At 44.2% G+C, this 21,076-nt stretch overlaps 1 protein-coding gene and 1 long non-coding RNA gene across 4 annotated transcripts in view; both read left to right on the top strand.

Annotated features, from left to right (window-relative positions):
- Positions 1 to 21,076, top strand: part of CDH13 (cadherin 13) — a 1,287,326-nt gene that overhangs the window by 932,225 nt on the left and 334,025 nt on the right. For all 3 annotated transcript variants that reach the window (XM_081807354.1, XM_081807356.1, XM_081807355.1), the window contains one exon: positions 6,482 to 6,626. In XM_081807354.1, coding sequence (XP_081663480.1) covers positions 6,482 to 6,626 — 145 coding nt within the window. The remainder of the gene's footprint in view (positions 1 to 6,481; positions 6,627 to 21,076) is intronic.
- Positions 6,634 to 14,919, top strand: LOC145717640 (uncharacterized). Its single transcript, XR_014140983.1, has 2 exons — positions 6,634 to 9,505; positions 9,609 to 14,919. It is a non-coding gene; the product is annotated as an uncharacterized LOC145717640 (long non-coding RNA).

The raw sequence follows: 21,076 nt of genomic DNA, 5'->3' as shown, positions 1-21,076 counted from the left end.
GCTTTTCTGTTCAGAGAGTTGTTGCTATTCCTTTCTTCGATCTCCTGTTGAGTTTGTAGGTGTTCAGAATGGTTTGATCCCTATCCAGCTGAATTCCTGAGAGGAGACGAAATCCAGGTCTCCTACTCCTCCGCCATCTTGCTCCCCACCTCCTCTCCCGCACTCTTAAGGACCCTGTGATCACACTGGGTCCACCCAGATAATCCGGGCTGATTTCACTATTTTAAGGTCAGCTAATCAGCAACCTTAATTCTACTTCGCCATGTTACCTATCATATGCGTTGGCTCCAGGGAGTAGGAAGTGAAGATTTTTAGGAAGACCATTATTCTGCCAGCTACAGTCACTCTGTGGTAGCAGAGCCAAAATTTGAAGGCAGGCTTTCTAAATCTAGTGTAGTTTCAGTGATCAATGAGGATGTCTTTGATGGAAAAGTCTGGTTCAGTCTTTGTGAGATGTTGGTAGGTGGGGAGGGCATGAGACTTGAAAACAGAAACTCAGTAAAAATACCTGTCAGTGGGGCGCCTGGGTGGCTCAGTCAGTTAAGCGTCCGACTCTTGATTTTGGCTCAGGTCATGATCTCAGAGTGGTGAGATGGAGCCCCGCGTTGGCTTCTGCTGGGCTCTGCGCTGGGTGTGGAATTTGCTTAAGATTCTCTCTCTCTCTTTCTTCCTCTGCCCCTCCCCCCGTCTCCCTCTCTAAACAAAACAAAACAAAAAACCAAAACCTATCAGTGCTTTCTTTATTCAAGGCACTTGTTTATGTATAGAAGGAATACCTAGAAAACAGTGTTTCTGCCTTCAAGTTGTTTATGATCTAATTGGATTATGAGTATATTCTCCCATGCAGAATACATAAGTCTCTATCAGAGAAACCTATAACAAATGAATATGATACTATATTAATTAAATAAGTAAGAATTCAGATGCAAAATGTAAGCACAATTTAAGTTTCACATTAACCAAATAAGTTAGGATTTGTTTTATCTTTTTCTTTCCTATGACAACAAACATTATACCCATGGTGGAAATTTTGGTTTTTAAAAATCTTCCAACATTCTCAACCTTGAGAGATCATCTATTATAAATAAACTCACAATAGCATCCTTACATAAAAATGTCTGTGGGCTTCTTTATTTCTATGGAAACCTGTTGCCCATGTACCATGCCCTTGAAATGGGAAACAGCTCATGTTCATGCGGTACCTTCATGTCTCCACTCTTGGGTAAAGTATTTTGCTTTAAACAGATCAGGGGTGATTTGCATACGATGTTCCCCTCCCCATTCTATTCACCATGGTCATTTTAGAGTTACATTCATACGAGGGAAAACTTCTTTCTTTTCAGAAAGTCTGACATTCTAGAAGGGAGCATGTTGTAGCTAGGCTGATACTGTAACATTCCCCAATTTGCCAAAGTGGCAGGGTGATCTATATATATATATATCATATATATGATATATATATATATAGTTTATATATAAGCCTATAGTGTTTTAATATGTATTTTCATGTATATTAGGAAAAATTTATAATAAGCTCATCATATGCCTAAATTCATGGGTAATTTCGCCTCGGATGAGGCAACAATGAAACATAGCAATCAGTGTAAAGCTATTTACTATTAAGTAAATAACACAGTAAAGAGAATAAAACAAAAATGCACGGGAAGTCCATGAAAGAGCATTTGGCAAACAAGGGCGTAGGGGAAGAAAGCACGAATTTTAGAGTCAGACCTAAGTTTGGATCCAGCTGGATCACAAACTAGCTTTTGCTTCTAGACCAGTACTTAAATTTCTCTGGGTTTTGCTGCAGTGGGTTCTTCTTCAGGTTGTTTTGAGCCAAATGAGATAATACATAAAAAGCCCAGACACGTATTGGACACCAAATAAACGTTAGTTCCCTTCTTTAAAAGGCAAGTAATTAATTTAATGTACTTAGGTATTGTTTATCCACTGTGGTTCTTATTCACGAATTAAGACAGCACAGTCAACTGACTTATAGGCCATGGAGTTGGGACCAACTGTCAGCTCTTATGTGCCAGGGATGGAAAGAAAGGACAGATGGACAAAGCTGAGGTCAAACTTTGGACTCCAGTCTCTTAAAGAGGTACTGCCTCTTCATCAGTGTGAAGTCAGCTTTATGCAATCAGTCTTGAAGCAGGTGGCTGTTATGTGTAGGCATTAGGTCTCAGCTTTGAGGATTTGCTAACGGTCAAGAATATTCATGACACCTCTGCCTTCATGGGACCTGTCAGAGAGGCAGACGTTAATTGAATTATCCTACAAATAAATAAGCTATATTATGGAAAATGTTATAAAGAAAGGGCACCTCTACCATGGGAGTGTAAACTAGGGATGCCCTAGTTAGTCCGGAGGGGTAGGGGAAGATCTTCTTGGCCAGTGGTATCGGAGCTGAGATCTGAAGGCTAAATAGGGGCTAACCCAGGACAGCAGGAAGGAAGTCCATGCTTGCTAAGAGGATTACATGTACTGGGAAGGAATGGGGTAAGCTGGAAAGACTGAAAAAAGATTGGTGCAGTTGGATCATAAGGAACAAAGGGGATCTCTTATGACATGAAATGGGTTTGGAGAAGTGGGCTGGAGCCAGATTATAAAAAGACTTGTCAAAGTAAAAGAATGTGCTATTTATCCTAAAAGAGATGAGAAACCATTGAGAAGTGTCTATTATGGGGTGACATAAATTAATTAGAGATTTGAAAAGACATCCTGGAAGCCTGTATTGGTCAGTGTTCTCCAGAGAAATAAATACACACACACACACAAAGAGGATTTATTATAAGCAGTTGACTCATACAGTTATGGAGGCTGAGAAGTCCCACGATCTGCTGTCTTCAGGCTGGAGACCCAGGAAATCTGGTTGCTAATTCAGTCCAAGTCCAAAGAGGTGAGAACCAGGAGAGTTCATGGTGGAGATTCCGGTCCGGGTCCAAACGCCTGAGAAGCCAGAGCACCAAGGGCATCGTCCAGTACAGTAGCTACATGTGGCTCATGAGCTCTTGAATGTGGCTAGCACAATGCAGGAATTGGGTTTTTTACTTTATTTATCATTATTAATTTAAATTAAACATGTGACTCATGGCTTCCATACTGGACAGTGTAGTTTTAACATATGAACCTCTTCTATCCCTGCATGTCTCTGATCTCCAACTGAAATTATTTTATTCATACGTTCTATATTGCTTATTACCTGTCTCTTCATGCTTGAATGTCTTGGATTGGATATGTGACACTCAGGGTAGGGACTCACATGTAGTAATATCTTAGCAAATTTTTTGTTACACTGACTTTAAAATTAATAAATGCCCCTTAGGAGCACTTCACTTTTTTTGTATTAAGATTTTATTTTTAAATAATCTCTACACCCAGTGTGGGGCTTGAACTTATAGCCCCGAGATCAAGGGTCACATGCTCTGCCAATTGAGCCAGCCAGGTGCCCCAGGAGCACTTTGCTATTTTTTAAATGCTATTCCAAAGGTCTTAGCTTCTGATGATATTGCTTTCCACTAAAAATCCAGAAGTCAAACTCAGGGTAGTATTGTAACATAAACTGCTATCAGGTTGTATTCTTACAAAGTTGGTTTTATGACATTCAGCTCAACGTTTTGCATTCATCCTAATCAATTATATCTCCTTAGTTTCTGTTTGTTTTTCCATTATATTGAAATAGACCTGGAGTCTGCCCCTCTCAGTTCCGAAAGTTTGCACATTCGGGAATTCTAGGGATTTTGTTCCTCTACCCTACTTGCGGCTTCCGATACTGCCCAAGATTTGCGCAGTGTGGAAGTGTTGGAGAAGGTCATCGAGAGGTCATGACCGAGGTCGTGACCCCCGGTTGACCCGAAAGCTGAACTCAGGCAATCAGAGAGGCTTCTCACCCCTCCCCTGTCCTTGGATATAAGGTCCGCCCAGCCTTCCCACAGTGGGAGCCATTGTCAAGGACACAGCCTGGAGACAGCAATGTTTTGCTGGGGGCAAATGGATGGTACACTTGACTGAGCCCTGCCAAGGCCCCTACATAAACTTGTAAGATTCCGGAGGGCAGGTGCAGAGACCTCCTCGTCTTGCAGCTGCCTCAGACAAGCCTCGTGAGTAATCTCCCTCGCTTGTTAACACCACCACCTGCCCATCTGGAGCGGTTTGCCTCCTTCTCCCCGCTCTCCCTTGCCCTGCGTGTGTGGGGCCGGTTTGCAAACCCACAGGAAGCTTAGGTTTCAGATCCAAGATATTTGTTGTTTTTAGACACCGGTTTTTTGGTTGAGTTAAAGTCAAGTCTTCGGCTATTTTGGGAGGACAAAAGGCCAGACCATCATTATGACACCAAATTGCCCCAAAGTTTTGTTTGCTTTCCTTTGTTTAGCAGAATTCTCATAGCATTTATTTATTTTTTTTTTTTAAGATTTTTATTTATTTATTTGACAGAGAGAGAGACAGCTAGAGAGGGAACACAAGCAGGGGGAGTGGGAGAGGGAGAAGCAGACTTCCCACCGAGCAGGGAGCCCGATGCGGGGCTCGATCCCAGGACCCTGGAATCATGACCTGAGCCGAAGGCAGGCGCTTAACGACTGAGCCACCCAGGCGCCCCGAATTCTCATAGCATTTAAAAAACAGCAGAAAAAGTATAGAATTTCACTCTCTGCGAGTTCTCCTTTGTGTGCTGATCTTAAAAGGCTCTGCTTTTTTTTCCTGGTGAAAGGATGAAGTAGTGTGAAAGAGAAAAATGAAAAAGATATTCTTCTAGCCAAGCATACCTGGTTTCATTTTTGCTTACTGCCTTCAAATTCTGTGCACAAGCACAAATTACACACACACGAGTCACAGGCAATTTTTTGTGTTTACACACAATTTTCTAAGTGGATCAACAAGGTGGAATAATGATTTTATCTAATGGCTGTATTCTATGGCATTGTAACAAACATTTGGTCAACCAGCCCCCCACCCCCGTCCCTGGGCATTTAGCGGATGGCAGTGGTGAGTCATTATTCTAATAATGAAATAACAGTCAGTGAATGTTTTCATAGATGTAGTGCAACCTGACTCAAACAGACTAAACAGTGGTATCCAAGCGGAACAAAGTGTATGAGTCCTTCATAGCTTTTGTGGGATTTTCCCATGCTACTTTCCAAAAGGATGATACCAGTTTGCGGTACCACCAGGTGGGGTGCGACCGTGCTGATTCGTAAATGAAAGTGTTTCTCTGTCACTTTCCTAATCTGGGCTTGTTTTGACAATAGGGCTGATCATAGTGGTAGCAACCGTAGGAGCAGTTAGTATTCTGGAAACATAGCATGGGAGAGCAGGAGAGCTGGTGCTTTAAGAACATTGTTCATAGTGGCTAAAGTTATGAACTCTGGAGGCTGACTTCATGAGGTCAAATCCAGATTCTACCACTTAACCTCTAATTTGCGTTCATTCCTTCCTTGCAAATGATTCATGGGGTTACCAACTGAAGACCAAGTGAGTTTACATAGTAGAGCACCTGGTAAGCCCTGGGTAATGTTGATTATTATTCCTAATAATGGGTGTTTTTTATTAACCTCATTTTACAGGTGAGAAAACTGAGAGAGGAGGTGAATGGCTCAAGGCCACTTAGCTCCTGAAAAGAGGGGCTGGGATTCCAACTGCAGGGGCCCGTTCCCCAAGAGCTACAGTTTCAGGGATGATGCAGGGACCAGAACTCAAAGCCGAGAAGTGTTACTGTTGCTGCCGAGTTAGACCGAGGTGGAATCAGGCACGGAAAAGGACAGCATAAGGCCGCTGTGTCTCATTGGAAATGCCATGACATAATTCCTTGTTTCCAAGACAAACAATATAGCTGGGGTGTTGTTGTTGTTTTATATATATATATATATATTATTTTCTTCATCCTTGAGATCTGAAGGTAGCTCTGTATGTGTCACATGGGATTGTGACATCCTGCCTTGATTACATGGGCCTGGTGGGCAGCAATCCCAGGGTCGCACTCCGGACCCCTGCAAACGCCTTCCTTGCCTCAGGAGGGCTCTCTATAAATTCTTCCTGACCTGAATTTCTCCTAAACATTACCATAAACACTTTCGGTTATTTCTTAATGTGCTTTGTTCATAACTGCTTAGTCAATTATTTTTATTAGCATAACATTCCTTTTAAGCATAATGATGTTAGAAAAAACAAACAATGTAAGCACATTTTCTTAGCTATGGCTGATTGCGAGTGTTTTCTCTTTCTTTTTTGGACTTCCTTTGCAGATTTGATGAATTAATTGTGAATTTCCCAAGGGGGACCTAACATGAACTGAAATTTGTCATTTATTTTATAATGTTTAGTTTCTTTTCTGGTTCCAGTGACTATCCTTTGAGACTGAAATTTGAATATTGCCAAGGGCTCATAAAATTGCAGATATAACCTGCTTTCTCCAGAGAACCTGACTTTAATTTTCATAATGAATTAATGCCTTCTTTCTCCCCTGATTTCTTTGCTCCCATAGCTGTTTGTGGAGACCACTGATGTCAATGGCAAAACTCTCGAGGGGCCAGTTCCTCTGGAAGTCATTGTGATTGACCAGAATGACAACAGACCCATCTTTCGAGAAGGCCCCTACATTGGCCATGTCATGGAAGGATCGCCAACAGGTATGTTAAATTGGTTTACATTAGCATAATGGCTTGGAAAGTGGCATGCTACGATCTTTGGGGATTCTAGAGACTGTTTTGTTGCTGCTTCAGCTTGTTGGTATGCATCAACACTGACATGTTATCTCCCTGGGTAGAAGCAAGGGCTACAAATCTGCAACTCAGAACAGGACTGGGGTGTTGCAGGTTATGGAAGTCTCTCGCCTCATCTCTGAAAGCCATCTTTCAAGGATGACCAACATCTAAGTCTCATGCACAGCTGATGGTAGACATCGTATAAATACGTAACTCACCCTTGTGGGGGCCCAAGGTTGAGCTTTGTGGTATGACAGGGCTTTGAAGAAAATTAAGGTCCCCCCACCAAACTCCTCGCTTCTTCCTTTCATCATTGTCTTTTAATAAGAACCATTTTGGAAAAAACCAGGTAGGACTTATTTTTTCCCTTTCCTTACACAAGGTGCATGGAGAAACCTTTTGTCTTCAGTCAAAGGGCCAAAGGCAAGACATTTTATTTCTCTCTGGAAACACATGCACCTACTGTGATGGTACTACAGAGCTCCTCTTATCTTTTTTCCACACTTAACCTTTCTATCAGGGAAGGTTGTAAAATTTAGAGCTCCCTTTTTTGGTGCAAGAGATACCAATAAAAGCATTCTGTGACTGGCAGCAAAAGTCACGGCTGAGTATGATGCTTGAGCAAGTGAAGAGCAAGGTCGAAAAATCCCTATTATGAGACTGGACTTTGATTTTAAGCTTTAAAATCCATTTGGGTGAGGAAGCACCATAGGGAGAGTCTCACTGTCGCTGAGTCTAGATTATGCCCAAACAAATAAGTCATTCAGCTGACCAGACGGGAGATGGAAGCCCGAGCACTGCTTTGACTAGTTCTATTTTCCCCCTTTGCTGATTTGATGGGATATATCAATAACATGTAGATATATAAGGCTCTGCAAGCGTTGTCATGGTAACCTGCCTAGACTACCCCATGAGTAATTGTATGCAAGGTGCCCACACCTCCTTCCAGCTTCAAGGAGCTGGGTCTCCCTGCACTTCATCAGCTCCCCAGGGGCAGGAGGCGAGCTTTCCTTTCCCAGATTTGAAGGCATTCTGTAAAAAGGGGTGGGGACTGCCTGTGGGTGCTAGGGGGCATTTGGGGGAGCCCAGGAGATGGAAGAGTAGCAACCGGCCTAGAAAGATGGGGAGCAGCCCGTGAAGGTGGGTCCGATCACTTTCGGCCAAGCCTTTCCCGTGGCACCTCTCCCCACCCCGTAGGCTGCTTTTGATGGAAGGAGGGCTTCTGGTGAGAGAGACCCTGGAATTGGGGTTTGATGTTCACAGATACCTTCTTAAACAAGCTGATGTGCGGGACGAGTCAGGGGAACTGATGGGGAAAGCTATTAAAGAGGCTGGAGTTTGAGCAGAACGGGAAAATGATTCCCAGTTTCCATCTGTGGTGCTGGGGCCCTGTCTGTGAGTGACTGGAATTTGAGCGGGGCCAGGAAAGTGTTCTAAATGTAAATGACAATGCTTACGTCGGAGACGGCTGTGAGCATGTGCATGTCTTTGTATATTATGTGTGTATATGATTAGACGATGTCCAGTTTTCCTCCCACTGTGCCCTTCCTTAAAGTTTCAGAAAGAATTTCAAATTTTATATGTATATATACATGTCACATTTTCAAAGAAAAATGGAATCTTTTATGTACACTGAATTTCTTAAAGCACAAAGTAATTCGGTTAGGGTGGACAGATCTCCAGCAAAACATGAACCACCTCCAACTCCTATTTATGATTGGTGCTATCCTATAAAAATACCTAAAGATGGGGATGGCTGTGTGGCTTCTTTCAGCTCTGCAGAATTTGGCCTGAATCATTGTTGTTGTTTTTTTTTCCGGCCCCCTCTGGGTTTGGTTTTAAAGCAGGAATTGAAAGAGAGTCAGTCAGATCTGGGGTCAAGAGTGTGGAAATGTTGTGGAAAACTTTTATTAGAGGAAACACCACCTAGATCACTCAGCGCCTTCTAAGGGATCTCAGGCATGATGGCCCCTGAAGCCTTGATGAGGGTGGTGGGAATCTGGAGCAGGGCCTGGGATCCCTTTCCAATCCCCCTCCCCAACCTAAACCACTTACAAGTTAAAACAAGGAACCCTGACCAGCTGTAGAAATAATGCCCTGCTCCTTTATGGTTGGTGGAATCTTCCGTGTCGGAGACGCTATAGCAGATCCATTTTACGGAAGGGGATGCTGAGCCTGGAAAGAGTTCCGTGACTTTGCCTCGCTCACATAAAGAATAGATGAGGGGCAGTGTTCAGGCAGGGTTCATGTGCTCTTTCAAGTGCCCCACAAACTTCATGGTGAAAACAGCCATCAAACTACGGCAGCATGGGGTTGAGTGCTTACCGTGTGCCAAGACCTTTATGACCTAGTGTCCTTGCCTCCACTCCACCATTCCCTCCCCAGAGGGGTGGATACACTCTCCCCATCATACATAGGAGAAAAGTGAACCTCAAAGAGATCCGGACACTTGGCGAAAGTCCCACAGCTGGTGGCTGAGTCGGAATCTGTGTCTGCGTCTCTGGCTCAAGGCACGGGCGGGCTCCCGTGTACGGATTGGCATTGGCCACCTTCCCTCCCATTCTTCACCATGGACTCTTTTCAGTCCCAGCCAGAGGGCAAGTATTTGCTCTATCAGCAGAACTGATGGAGCTTCTGACGGAAAGTAAACCACTCTTCTGACCAAACATCCAGCTCATCGAATCACTTGGTATAACGTGTGTTGTTGCTCAGTCTCTGAGGTTGCACAGTGTTACGTGTGGGCCTTGTTGTCACTCACGTTGCTTTCTTCTGAGGTCAAGTCATCAGGGCCAGTGTCGTGGGGTGTGACCTGCACAGCCTCACAGGGCCCCACATTCCAAAGGGCCCCACGTTTGGTATTAGGCTCTGCTGTCACCACCTTAAAATTCTTAATAAGTAATGAACAAGGGTCCCTGCATTTTCCTTTTGCACTGGGGTCCCCCCCTCAATTATGAAGCTGGTCCTGAGCACCGCACTGTGGTCCAGGGCTGGCTTGATGCTCCACTCAGCTCTTTACCCAGGTGAGACCTTGGGCAGCTTACTGAACCTTCTAGAAACCTCAGTCACCTTGTCTGTAAATGGGGTGGGTGCATGATAGCACCTGCCCTAGAGAACTGTATGCAAGCATTAAATGAGACACTGCTTCTCTCAGCACTTACAATAGAACAAAGGTTCAAGAGAAGCTAGTGCATTGTTAATGCCCCCTATTATTCTTATTATTCCTGCAGCATACCGTTTAGGGGAGGTAAGGCAAAGAGTCAGGCAGTTTGTGCGAAGGAACATTCATCTCCCGACAAACCAAGCATTTTCATGTTCCAGTGTACCTGGATACGCCATCAGCACCAATCCGTCATGGAGGAAGGTCACCCATATTTATCTGTATGTGCAGACAGGAGACCATTTCCAGCCGCTCAGCACTAAAACTCCAGGGTGTTATTTTGGGGAATCAGTACTGGAGGAGGGAAGATCAACGGAAAATGATGGTCTTTGAACTTCACAAATTATGAGCTATTCCTTTCATGGAGTCACAAGGCATTGATTTATGGGACCCAAGCCCCAGCCCTGGCTGCTCTGTGGGACCAGCCAGAGCTCTGTGTGAGCCTGGTGTTTTCTGAATGCCCAAGGCATGCCTGGACCTCATGAGTGGGGACAGAGGTCTGGGGCCCTTGAAGTTCCTGGAGGGCACACATGCAGGGGCCCCACAGTGCCTACTAGGACCAACTCCCCGGTGTCTTGCCACCAGTTAGTCTTCTGGGCACCGTTGAGAAGGGCCAACCACAAGACCCAGAGATGAGGTCTGAGGGTACGTGGTTTACCTGGGAGGTGCAGGATACCGGATGAGGAGTGCTCCAGGTAAGGGAGGCCAGCTACCAGGGTGGGCAATTGTGAGCTTGATCCCTTGGGGGGTGGGGGGGGCCCCTAGGAAATGACATAAACAAACACACATTAGAGTTACCCCAGCCCAGGGGAGCTGGAATATGCATCCCCACACACCCATCAGATAGTGGCCACCAACTATCCCCAGAGGGACTTTAATTCCCAGGCACCCTTGGCCACTTGCGGACTACGCCAGCAGGGGCAGCCTTCCAACAGGATACAGGAGCTGGCCGTTGGGCTGGCCTCAGCTGTGCTCTGCCCTCCGTGTTTTCGACCAGCCCGAATGTGAGCAGGGGCAGCTTGGAGGAAGGCACCCCCCACCTGGACGGATGGAGCGGCTTTGAGAGATGTCAGGGGAGGGAGGTGATGGGAGGAATTATCTTAGTCTCTAAAAGGCATGACCAAGAAGGACAAATGTGATGTTGACCTTTCTCATTATTTTTTTAAATTTTTTTAAAGATTGTATTTATTCATTTGAGAGAGAGAGGAGAGGGAGAGAGAGAGTAGGGGGAGAGATAAGCAGACTCCACACTGAGCATGGAGCCTGATGCTGGGCTCAATCTCACGACCCTGAGATCATGACCTGAGCCGAAACCAAGAGTCGGATGCTTAACTGACTGAGCCACCCAGGTGCCCCGACCTTTCTCTTTAAATAGGGGTCAGGACCTGGAGGTGCACATTCTGACTCCTAAGAGAGATGACACTTCTCCTTGAGCAGGTGAAGAGAAGTAGAGATTAACAGCTAAATCCACTTCTGAGAACACAGGTGCCCTTGCCCTCTCTGACTTCCTGTCTTGCTCCCTCTATTTTTTTTCCATCCGGTACCATTACTGAGCACCTACTCCGGGCCAGCACTCTTCTGAGCTCTGGGTGGGGCAGCCGTGGACCTGTCTGATGCTGCTCATTCCCTCCTGGTTTGCAGAGCCAAGCAGGGAGACTGGCAACAAGTAAGAATTGAAATGTGGGAAGCACTATGATGCAACCACATAGGACACCTATCCCAGAGGGGTGCAGACCAGCCTCCCTAAAGAGGTGCTTTCAGAAGAGTAGAGGCTTTGTCTTTTGTTTTTCCTCTGGGATCTATCTGAATTTCTGTTATTCAAGACCTAGTACTTTCATTTTTTAAAAAAATCCTACGATGACAGACATGAGGAAAAACATCCGATCAATTAGCGTTTGGGACAAGAGGCTGTCCTGAGAGCTCAGCTTTGCCTGGTACTCGCTGTTTTCCAAAATCATCACAGTGGTTTTCTATGTGATAGTTGATATCTGAGCCCTAGCTCAGGACAAACCCTCCAGTTGTTTCTATGACCTGATCGTAAAGCCACTTCTGGCCCCCTGTTCACTTATCATGGTAACTGCAATGTGGCTTCTCTGTCCACCAAACTGTCCAGTTCTCTTTTGCAGGTACTTTTGGACATCCACATAGTAGGTTCTTGACCATCCCAGCCAATCCTCCGGGCTCTGGAATATTGGGCACATGACTATTTGGACTTTTTCCTTGTTTTCTTAAAGAGATGTATTTCTTTTAAAAATGAAGGAATTCAGCTTTTGTTCAGCTTTTTTAAGTAAAAAAAAAAAAAAAAAATCCAATCACCCTCAAATCTCACCATCCAGAGAAAACCACAGTCACCATCTTGGTACATAGAGTTCCAGGGCTCTGTCCGGGCATGTTCACACCCAGGGACGTGCTACACAATTTGATAGAAATGGAGCCGTACATTCCTTTCTATAACTCGCTTTCTTCACTCTGCAGGGTTGCATGGACTTTTTTGTAAATGAATAAATGTCAAGCTACATCATTGTTTTAAACAGCTAGTGTCTGGATCTGCCATCATCTAGTTAGCCATCCTGTATTGCTTTAAGTTTTTTCACTTCTCCATACTTATAATCAGCTCTACGGGAGAGAACACCTCTCTTCCCATGTGCGTGACAGTCTTTAGGATAAATCTATCCATGTGGGATTGACGGGACAGAGGGTGTGCTTATTACATTTTGGTGTACGTCGGGGTGGTGCTTCTGATCAAAGGATCATATCTGCATCTTGGCCGAGCTCATGCTTGAGGATACAACAATAACCTTTCCCTTCACATTTGAACACGCTGTTGGACATTTTTGTTTATTTGTTTTTCTGGATTATACCCAACGTCTCTGAGCTTTTGTGGTCATTCCACAAACTCTATCGGTAGGTCATGAACTGCCTTGCTCTGGAAACTTCCCCGGATTCTGTGATCCAGAAGAAGACTATCATTGTGGGTCCTGTTCTTCTCCTGGGGTCGTTGTTGGAGTCTTAGCTGAGGGAAGGAGCCGAGGAACAGATGTCATTAATGTGCGATAGTGCCGTTCAGATTGCATTAGGCAGCGCTTGAATTATGGTACAGATCACTCCAGGGCAGCGGACCATAAAACAAAATTCATAAGTTACACAATCCAATCAGAGACCTCTTCCCAAAGGGAGAATTCCAGAAATAAAGTGTATCAAAAGTGTTGAGTTATCTGAACCTTGCTAGCTACTCAAGAAACGGAATCTCTGCCAAGTTGCTCCTAACCCTGCCCAGATGATGTCTTACAGGGGCTCCAAACCAAGCCAATCAACAACAACAACAACAAGCTACTAATTTTCCCTCCTTTCTACCCTAGTCCCTCTCTGATGGACACCACTGCACATTTTAGACCAACTGATACAGGTCCACTGGAGACTTTGAGATACTATAAGACTTTGTGAGACACGGGAGAAAGCCTGGATCCCTTTATCCTGTTAAAAGGATACCCAACCACTAAAACTATGTGTCTCATCTTTAGTGTGGGCAACTTGGAAAACCACTCTTTTCATTTTTATTCCTAGCCCTCTCTCCACCTAAATTCCTGTATGAGTCCATGGGGTTGGAGACCGGTTCAAGAGGCAGATGACACATCGTTTCTTGAATCACTCTTCTCTCTAAGAGGAAATCTTTGTTCCTGGCCAGGCTTGTGTGTCTGTCTCCCTACTGCCAGTCCTCCAGCCTCCTACTCCTTCATGTCAGATCTTCGCATTCTAGGCACTGAGGATAACCTGGTGAACTGAAGAGATATGGCTCCCATGGTCACAGAGATTACTTCCTCCTAAAAATAAACACTTGGCAGTCATGCATGCCCCACTAATCTGTTGAATATACTTCAGAGTTGAGCTGGGAGTCATCCCTCCACCATTCTACATTGGGGAAAAAGAAGGATTTATGACATCAAATATTGAAAAATAAAGTAAAAAATTAGCTTAATTAAAATGAAATCATACTTTGATGTGGAGCGAGGGAAAAGAAGCATCAGTAGTTTCAGAAGCTTAGTGATCATTCCATAACCTTTTGAAAGAATAAATCTGATGGGAGTTTTTAGCCAAAATGGAAATCGGATGACAGTTGAGCAACTGCAAAATAAAAATGAGAAAGTCCTTGAGTTGTTACGGTGCAGAGCATGGTAGATACCAAAGCCTTGAAATCCATCCCTCATACTGAAGGATCCACTCTGAATAGCCTAGGAACTTATCATGCTGCAGATGAGTAAAGCCCAGTAGCACATCCACGAGGGCATTAAAGAATTATAATTTCAGAGAAATTCTTACTTCAAATCAATTCTTGCTGACCATTTTGTTCAGCTAAACCATTCAACAAATATTTTTTGGGCAGCTTTTCTGAATCAGAGAATGCTCTCAGTGCTAGAGATATGGCAGTGGCCAAGACTATTTAGGACTCAACTCTTAAGACATTTGCATTTTACTGGAAACAGAACAAAAATTAACAATGAAACAAAAGATAATTTAAATAATTTGGATAAAGTAAGACAAGGTGATGTGACATAATGAAGGAGAGGTCAAGAAGGACCTCTCTAAGGAGGTTACATTTAGGCTGAGACTACTGAGAATAAAAGAGCCTACCTTTGTAAAGGTATCGAGCCAGCATGTTCCAGGCAGAGGGATCAGAAAGTGCAAAGGTCTGAGGCAGGCAGGACAGATGGAGGGACAGAGAAGAGGCCAACGTGGTGGGAGAATGTCAGCAAGAAGAAGAGTGGCAGATGAGTTCAAGGAGATAGGGAAGCATAAGATCAGAACAGAAGTCACCAACCTTGGGCCATGGGCCAAAGCTGTCCCGCTGCCCATTTTCTTTTTTTTTAAAGAAAGTTAATAAAGTTTTATTGAAACACAGCCATGCCCATTCATTTAAGCCTTGATTATGGCTCTTTTCATGAGCTGCCGTTAGACCTGAATAGTTGGAACACAGATTATATGTCCCACAAAGCCAAATATATACATAACCTAAATACAGATATATTTTTAAAAAGTGAAATGTATATTTAAAATATTTTTAAATCTTTTAAAAATAAATATATTTATTTTTTACTGTGCCCTTTACAGAAATGTTTTGCAGAACCCTGGATTAGAACTCCATAAGTTTGATTATATTTTAAAGTTAGTAGGAAGCCCTTGGGTGGTTTAAGGAGGACAGTGGTAAAATCTGATTTTGCTGTTCAAAGAGGATGTGAGCTCTTCTGTGTTGAACAGGGGTTGGGCAACAGGGCTACTTCAGCACCCCAGGCTCGACAGCATGGTGGCCTGGATGGGGTGGGAACAATGGAGGTGGCAAGAAGATGCCACGGAAGATTTTGTACTGAACCCATAATGGATGGGGGAATATTGAACGTTGACTCATCTTCTGGTACTGGATTACTGTAGCCAATGCCATCCATATGGAATTAGGGTAATACTGTAAACCATAATAGGTTTATAAATTTTCCTCAGGGACGAACCAGATTTTACCTTCAGTTTTCTTTCTAAGGCATAAGCCACAGACCAGGGGACCAGATTATCTTCTCTTCATTCTTAATTTTCCGCATCTCAGAGAGTTCCAAACACACAGCAGCCCCTCGGTATATTTCATGCAAGAACAAGTGGGCCCAAATGGTAGAAAGTATGAATCACTCGAAGCTCCCCTTTTCATTTGATTTTTAAATAAATGCTGTCTTTATTGGCAATTCATTCATGACTTTGACAAATATCTCTGGAGTGCCTGTTAGGTATGAGAAAAAGCTGCTTCTCAGGAAGGACGAGGTTGGGTCAGGGTGTTGCATAAAACAGACCCAGGCCACCCTGACTCCATAGGGTCTGCAGACTTGAGGAAAGCCGAAAATAAATTCAGCCTGCTGCACAGGGCAAAGGCAGGCCCCTGGGAGCCTCTCACTAGGAGCGATGGGGGACGATGGTGTCCGCCCCGAGTAAAGAAACAAGTGGTAGTAACCAGTATAATTTTTCTAGTACTGGGTATTGGTCTAGGTTCTATATCTGTCTCTCAATGAAATCCTTACAATTCTTTCTACGATTGACGAAACAGAAGCTCAGGGAGGTTAAGTGACTTCCCCAAAGTCACCTACAGCCAATGGGTGATGAAGCAGGGATTCACATTCAGACTAACTCCTGTGTCCTTTCATTTCCTTTCCATCTATCACACCCACTGTCCTTTAACCACTTCATCTGGGAAAATGTTAAGATCAGTTCAGATCTGCCGCCCTGAGTCTGGAGAACGTTTTCTTATATGCATATGTGAGCGTGTGTATATATATTTGTATGTGTGTATGTTCATGTGTGTGTAGGGTGTGTGTGTAGATGAAGGAGAGAGAGGGAAGAGGGAAAGGTGTTTTATTAGAGCTTAGCTGGTCAGGTAACTCAGTGCAGCCCTTGTGACTGGCGGTGGCCTTCTCAAACAGAGCCAGATCTTCCCCCTAGCAGTAGTTTGGGAGAGGCTCAAGGAGGACTCTTCTCGAAGATTCATAAGGCATGTTAGACCATCAATCAAGACAGTCTACAAATGTCAATTAGAAAAGATTTATAATCAGCAGAGAGCTTGAAAAACCAGCTTCTTTACTGCAGCCCCATTGCGCTAAGAATACCATCCCTTCGAAGGGCAGAGTGCAGAGTGCTGTCTCCATCTATCTATACAAATACTTTTGAGTCCCTTCCCCTTAATATATGTACGATATACTAAAAGAAGTCCTGAGTAATTTATGTACAGAACGACCTCCCTTCATAAGTAAATGGAAGAGATTCAATATTCTAAGCTCTCTGGGAAGAGGGCATATAAAATCCCTTTCAAGTATATGTTTTATAAAATATAGGTCATGAATTGAGTTTTCCAGTATCAAAGAAAAAATTTTAATAGACTTACAGCTTTCTTGCTGTAATTATGGCTGCATTTTTTTCAGGCCAAGCATAGTACCCAAAGCTATTTTATTATTCAGAAGACTGGCTCATTTCAAAGATTTTTCAAAAGTTTGGTTTGGGGGATTTTCACTGTTTTCTTCTCGCTCTCATTTTCTAAGTGTGTTCAGGGTGCCAAAGTTTTTATCTACTATGTTTGTAGTTAGAAGGGGCTGCTAACCCGGAGACCCTCCTGTTGGGGAGGACAGGGCGGGGCTCGGGTTTCTGTAGTCGGCCTCTTCGTCTTTAAGAAAGGCCTCATTTCAGAATAACGGAGGGCCTGTTCCCTGGGCCATCAAAACCAGACTCACTGAGCTGCTGGCCATCCATCCGTCTGCTTCGCTTCTTGCTCTTGCAACCTGATCCCCTCCCTCTTTGCAGAGGAGGTTCTGTGCTCGCTGGCTCGCACCAAAGTCCTAAGCCAGGGGTAGAGGCAAGAGCTTGAACGGTAACTTACATATAGGAAGTTAAGTTAGCCAGGTCCTTTCTGTGTGTGACACATCACCCAAGAACGGCTGCTTAGATTTCCACTGGTTTAGGAAAGTGTGTTTAAAAGTTTTAACTTGAAATGTTGACCCATGCACTTAAAACAGACAACCCAAGAGACCTCTGCCATTTCTGTCAAAGAAACACGTCATGTGGATTCAGACACCACAGAGTGGTTCACCTGCGGATGGTTGGCCCTCCCCCACCCCCCGGACACTTTTGGTCGCCACACTGGGGGAGGGGAGGGTGCACCTGGCATCTAGTGGGTAGAGGCCAGGGATGCTGCAAAACATAACACACAGGACAGCCCCCACAATGAAGGATGATTTGGCTCAAGATGGCAGTAGTGCCAGGATTAAGAAAACGTGCCCTAGAAGGAGAAAATGAGGAGTTTTGTTACAAAGTTCACATCTGGGGTCTGGAGGATTGTAGGCATTGGTTAGTGCCTCTTCATGGTGAGCCCCAGGATGGGCAATGGCCAGAGCCTGCTCCTCTCAGGAAGGTACCGTAGCATGTAGCTGCAGTTAACAGTGAGCATGGCTTGGGGGGGCGGGGCGGGGAGGAGAACCCTGGGCCTGGCACTATGCCAAGTGTTCCCTGTGCATTTTCCCACTGACTTGCTTTGTATGATCTTACAAAGCAGATATGTGATCATCTCATGTTGCCAGTGAGGATGCCAAAGCCTAGAGAGGTTAGGAGACAATTTTTCTAGGACAACAGAGACCTCTCCCTCAGTATCCATCCTGCTCTCCATGAGTAAGAGCCCCCAATAGATGACAACAGCAGTGTGTCGATAGGAAAACTACACTGCCCAGGCCCCCTTGCAGCTAGGTGTGGCCGTGTGATGAAGTACTGACCCGTGAGCTCTAAGCACAGTGTTTTGTGACCTCCCAGAAGGAGGTGGGAGCCACGGGGGCTGGGAAGAGTGCCCTTTTGTCTTGGCTGGAATGAAGCGGTGGGGGCTAGACCTCAGGCAGCCCCTCTGCTTTGTAAGGTGGCTTTGAGGGTGGAAACCATGATGAAAGACAGAGACTGGATTCTGTTGTCCGTGGAATGTTATACTAGCCCTCTCCAGAATTATTTCACATGAGACTGTAATGAACTTCTGTCCCATTTAGCTCACTGTTATACGTGGGCTTCTCTGTATTCGTCACCAAACCTAATAACCGCTGACATATACAGTGTCACTCAATCAGTAAGAATTACAGCACCCAGACAATTTGACTCCAAGTCATGCTTTTTAACTGCTATGCTATGCTGCCCAAGACATTCGAACCCACTTAACTCCTCTCTGCGTATTTCATGCCACCAGTTTTTGTATGGTTACTAGAAAATTGAGTCTTTACTGGAACAAAAATAGTCTTTGTCTATTCTATTATCTTAGAGGTCTTTCTAGAAAGCATTCTGAGGCCTTTGTCATTAGGTATCCCTTATTAGATTAAAAACCTACTCAGTGCCCCATCATGGAAACTTCCTCAGCATAGTGGTTTTGGTTTTCTCTTATCACAGTAATTTCAGACCATAGTCAGCCCTGATTGTCTGAAAATACTCCAACAATGCACATCATTGGGTGACTGCCATTTACATCAATGTGCTGGCCTCACGTCCACATCCCAAGGACTAGGGAGGGAGGGGAAGGATACAAGGAATGTAAAGAGGGCTCTAGGAGGTTTTCAGAGAATATTAATATTTTTGCTTGCCAGTGAGTCAACTGGAAATGCATCATGAGGATGTGCCTGTCAGTTCATCCGGGAGATCAATATGTTCTAACAAGAGTGCAGCACACGGGCTGGGACCGCTCACTCCTATGTCCAAAAGATCTGGTTTTCTGTTACATTTCCACTGCTAATTGAGAGCCCTTGAACATGTTGTTTTACCTCTCTGAGCTTTGGGTAACTCCTCTGCAAAATGGGGATAATGGTAGTGCCCCCAAAGGGTAGCTTTTCAATGAGAAAATAGATATCAAGCCTTGAGCACCATCCTAACAAAATAAATACTCCATGTGCCATAAATATTAGTCACTATCAACCACTTTTTTTCCCAATGGTAGGGCATGGTGCCATTACCTAGCACCTTACAGGGGAAGGAAGAACTCTACCAGCCAGCGAAGCCGAATTCCAATCCTGGCTCTTTGTCTTATCAGCTATGTGAATTTGAGTGTCTAGTTCCCTATTTTGCATTGGTGAGCATCCACAATGGCAGCCTTTTGCACGAGTTTGAATTAGGCAAATTTGAAATGATGCAGTGTGGAAATATTTTTAAAATCTCATTTGTGTAATGAAATTTAGGACCATTTCTATCATCCCCAGGGGAAGCCCTGTATTTATTAGAAGTCACTTCCCATTTCCTCCCCCAACTCCCCCAACTCCCCAGCCCTAGGAGACCACAGATCTACTTTTTTTGCCTCTGTATATTTGCCTGTTCTGGACATTTCCTGGAAATGGGTTCACACAATCCGTGGTACGTTGTGACTGGTTTCTTTCACACAGCATCGTGTTGACAAGGTGCATCTGTGTTGTATGGAGCATGTATCAGTACTTCATGCCTTTTTATTGCCAAATACAGAGTTCAGTTTTTAAATAAATCTGCTTTTGCCACAGTTGGTGCTGCTTTAGCTTGCAAAGATGAACATATACCATTCTGTATCAAGATTACTCTTGAATTTTGCACATTTTCGATTGTTTGCGGTATCCGAGAATGTGTCCCTTCCATAAAGCATACCTGAGCTCTACTCATCCCGAACTTTTTTAATAAGAATTAAATTAGATAATATATGTAAGTTCTTGGCAGCCAGGCCCAACATATGGCAACCCCTCAAGAAATGGTCCCTCCCTGTTTTGCGTGGGTTTATAGTGCATCTCCTTGTCATCTGCTTTTATGTTTGTCACCCTGAGGGATCCCCATCAATAAAGATTCCAACTGATTAAGTGAAAGAATTACTCAGAAGTGTTTTCTTTTCTTTTTTTTTTTTTTTAAAGATTTTTTATTTATTTATTTGAGACAGAGAGAATGAGAGACAGAGAGCATGAGAGTGAGGAGGGTCAGAGGGAGAAGCAGACTCCCCGCTGAGCAAGAAGCCCGATGTGGGACTCGATCCCGGGACTCCAGGATCATGACCTGAGCCGAAGGCAGTCGCTTAACCAACTGAGCCACCCAGGCGCCCTCAGAAGTGTTTTCTAAGGAGTTTGTTCACCATATATCTCAAAAATGGTTTTTTGGGGAAAAAATCCAATTTGCACTAATATGTCAAGTTTCTGGAAACCTGTCCACGGTTGGTTCAAGTTAGATACTCATTCATAGATTTCCACCAGTACCCGTATATTCGTAAAGTAACCTGAGACCTTTACTTTTGTCAGTCCGAGTCTACTTCTATTATGGCAGGTGTCATTACTGGGTGTATGAGCTTCAGTGAAAGACAGCTTTTGAAAACAACCATCCTATGGTCTGACTTATTTCACCAAGGTTTGTAAGTGAAAGACATTCATTCATCCTCTCTCCTTTACCCTTGCCCTTGGCCATGAGGTGCCACATCAAACAGACATCTCTGCTCCTTGAACAAGCCATCACAGCTTGCCTCATAGGTGATGGACATCAGAATGGATGCTTCCAGATCTGTCTTCCTCTTTCATCCTCCCGGTGATACTGACTATCATCATATCCATATTTCAGATGAGGAAGCATGGGCTCAGAGAGGTTGACACACATTCTCAGAGGAGATACTTTGAGTCTGGGTCTGTCTGACCTCAAATGCCATCTTCCTCCAAGGAGACTGCATTTCCTCTGTCTTGGT

The sequence above is a fragment of the Leptonychotes weddellii genome, chromosome 16 (assembly GCF_054177405.1).
Source record: "Leptonychotes weddellii isolate Sample4059 chromosome 16, ASM5417740v2, whole genome shotgun sequence".
Classification (NCBI taxonomy): Eukaryota; Metazoa; Chordata; class Mammalia; order Carnivora; family Phocidae; genus Leptonychotes; species Leptonychotes weddellii.
Note: the sequence above shows the minus strand (reverse complement) of the source record. Positions and strands in the feature narration are given on the sequence as shown.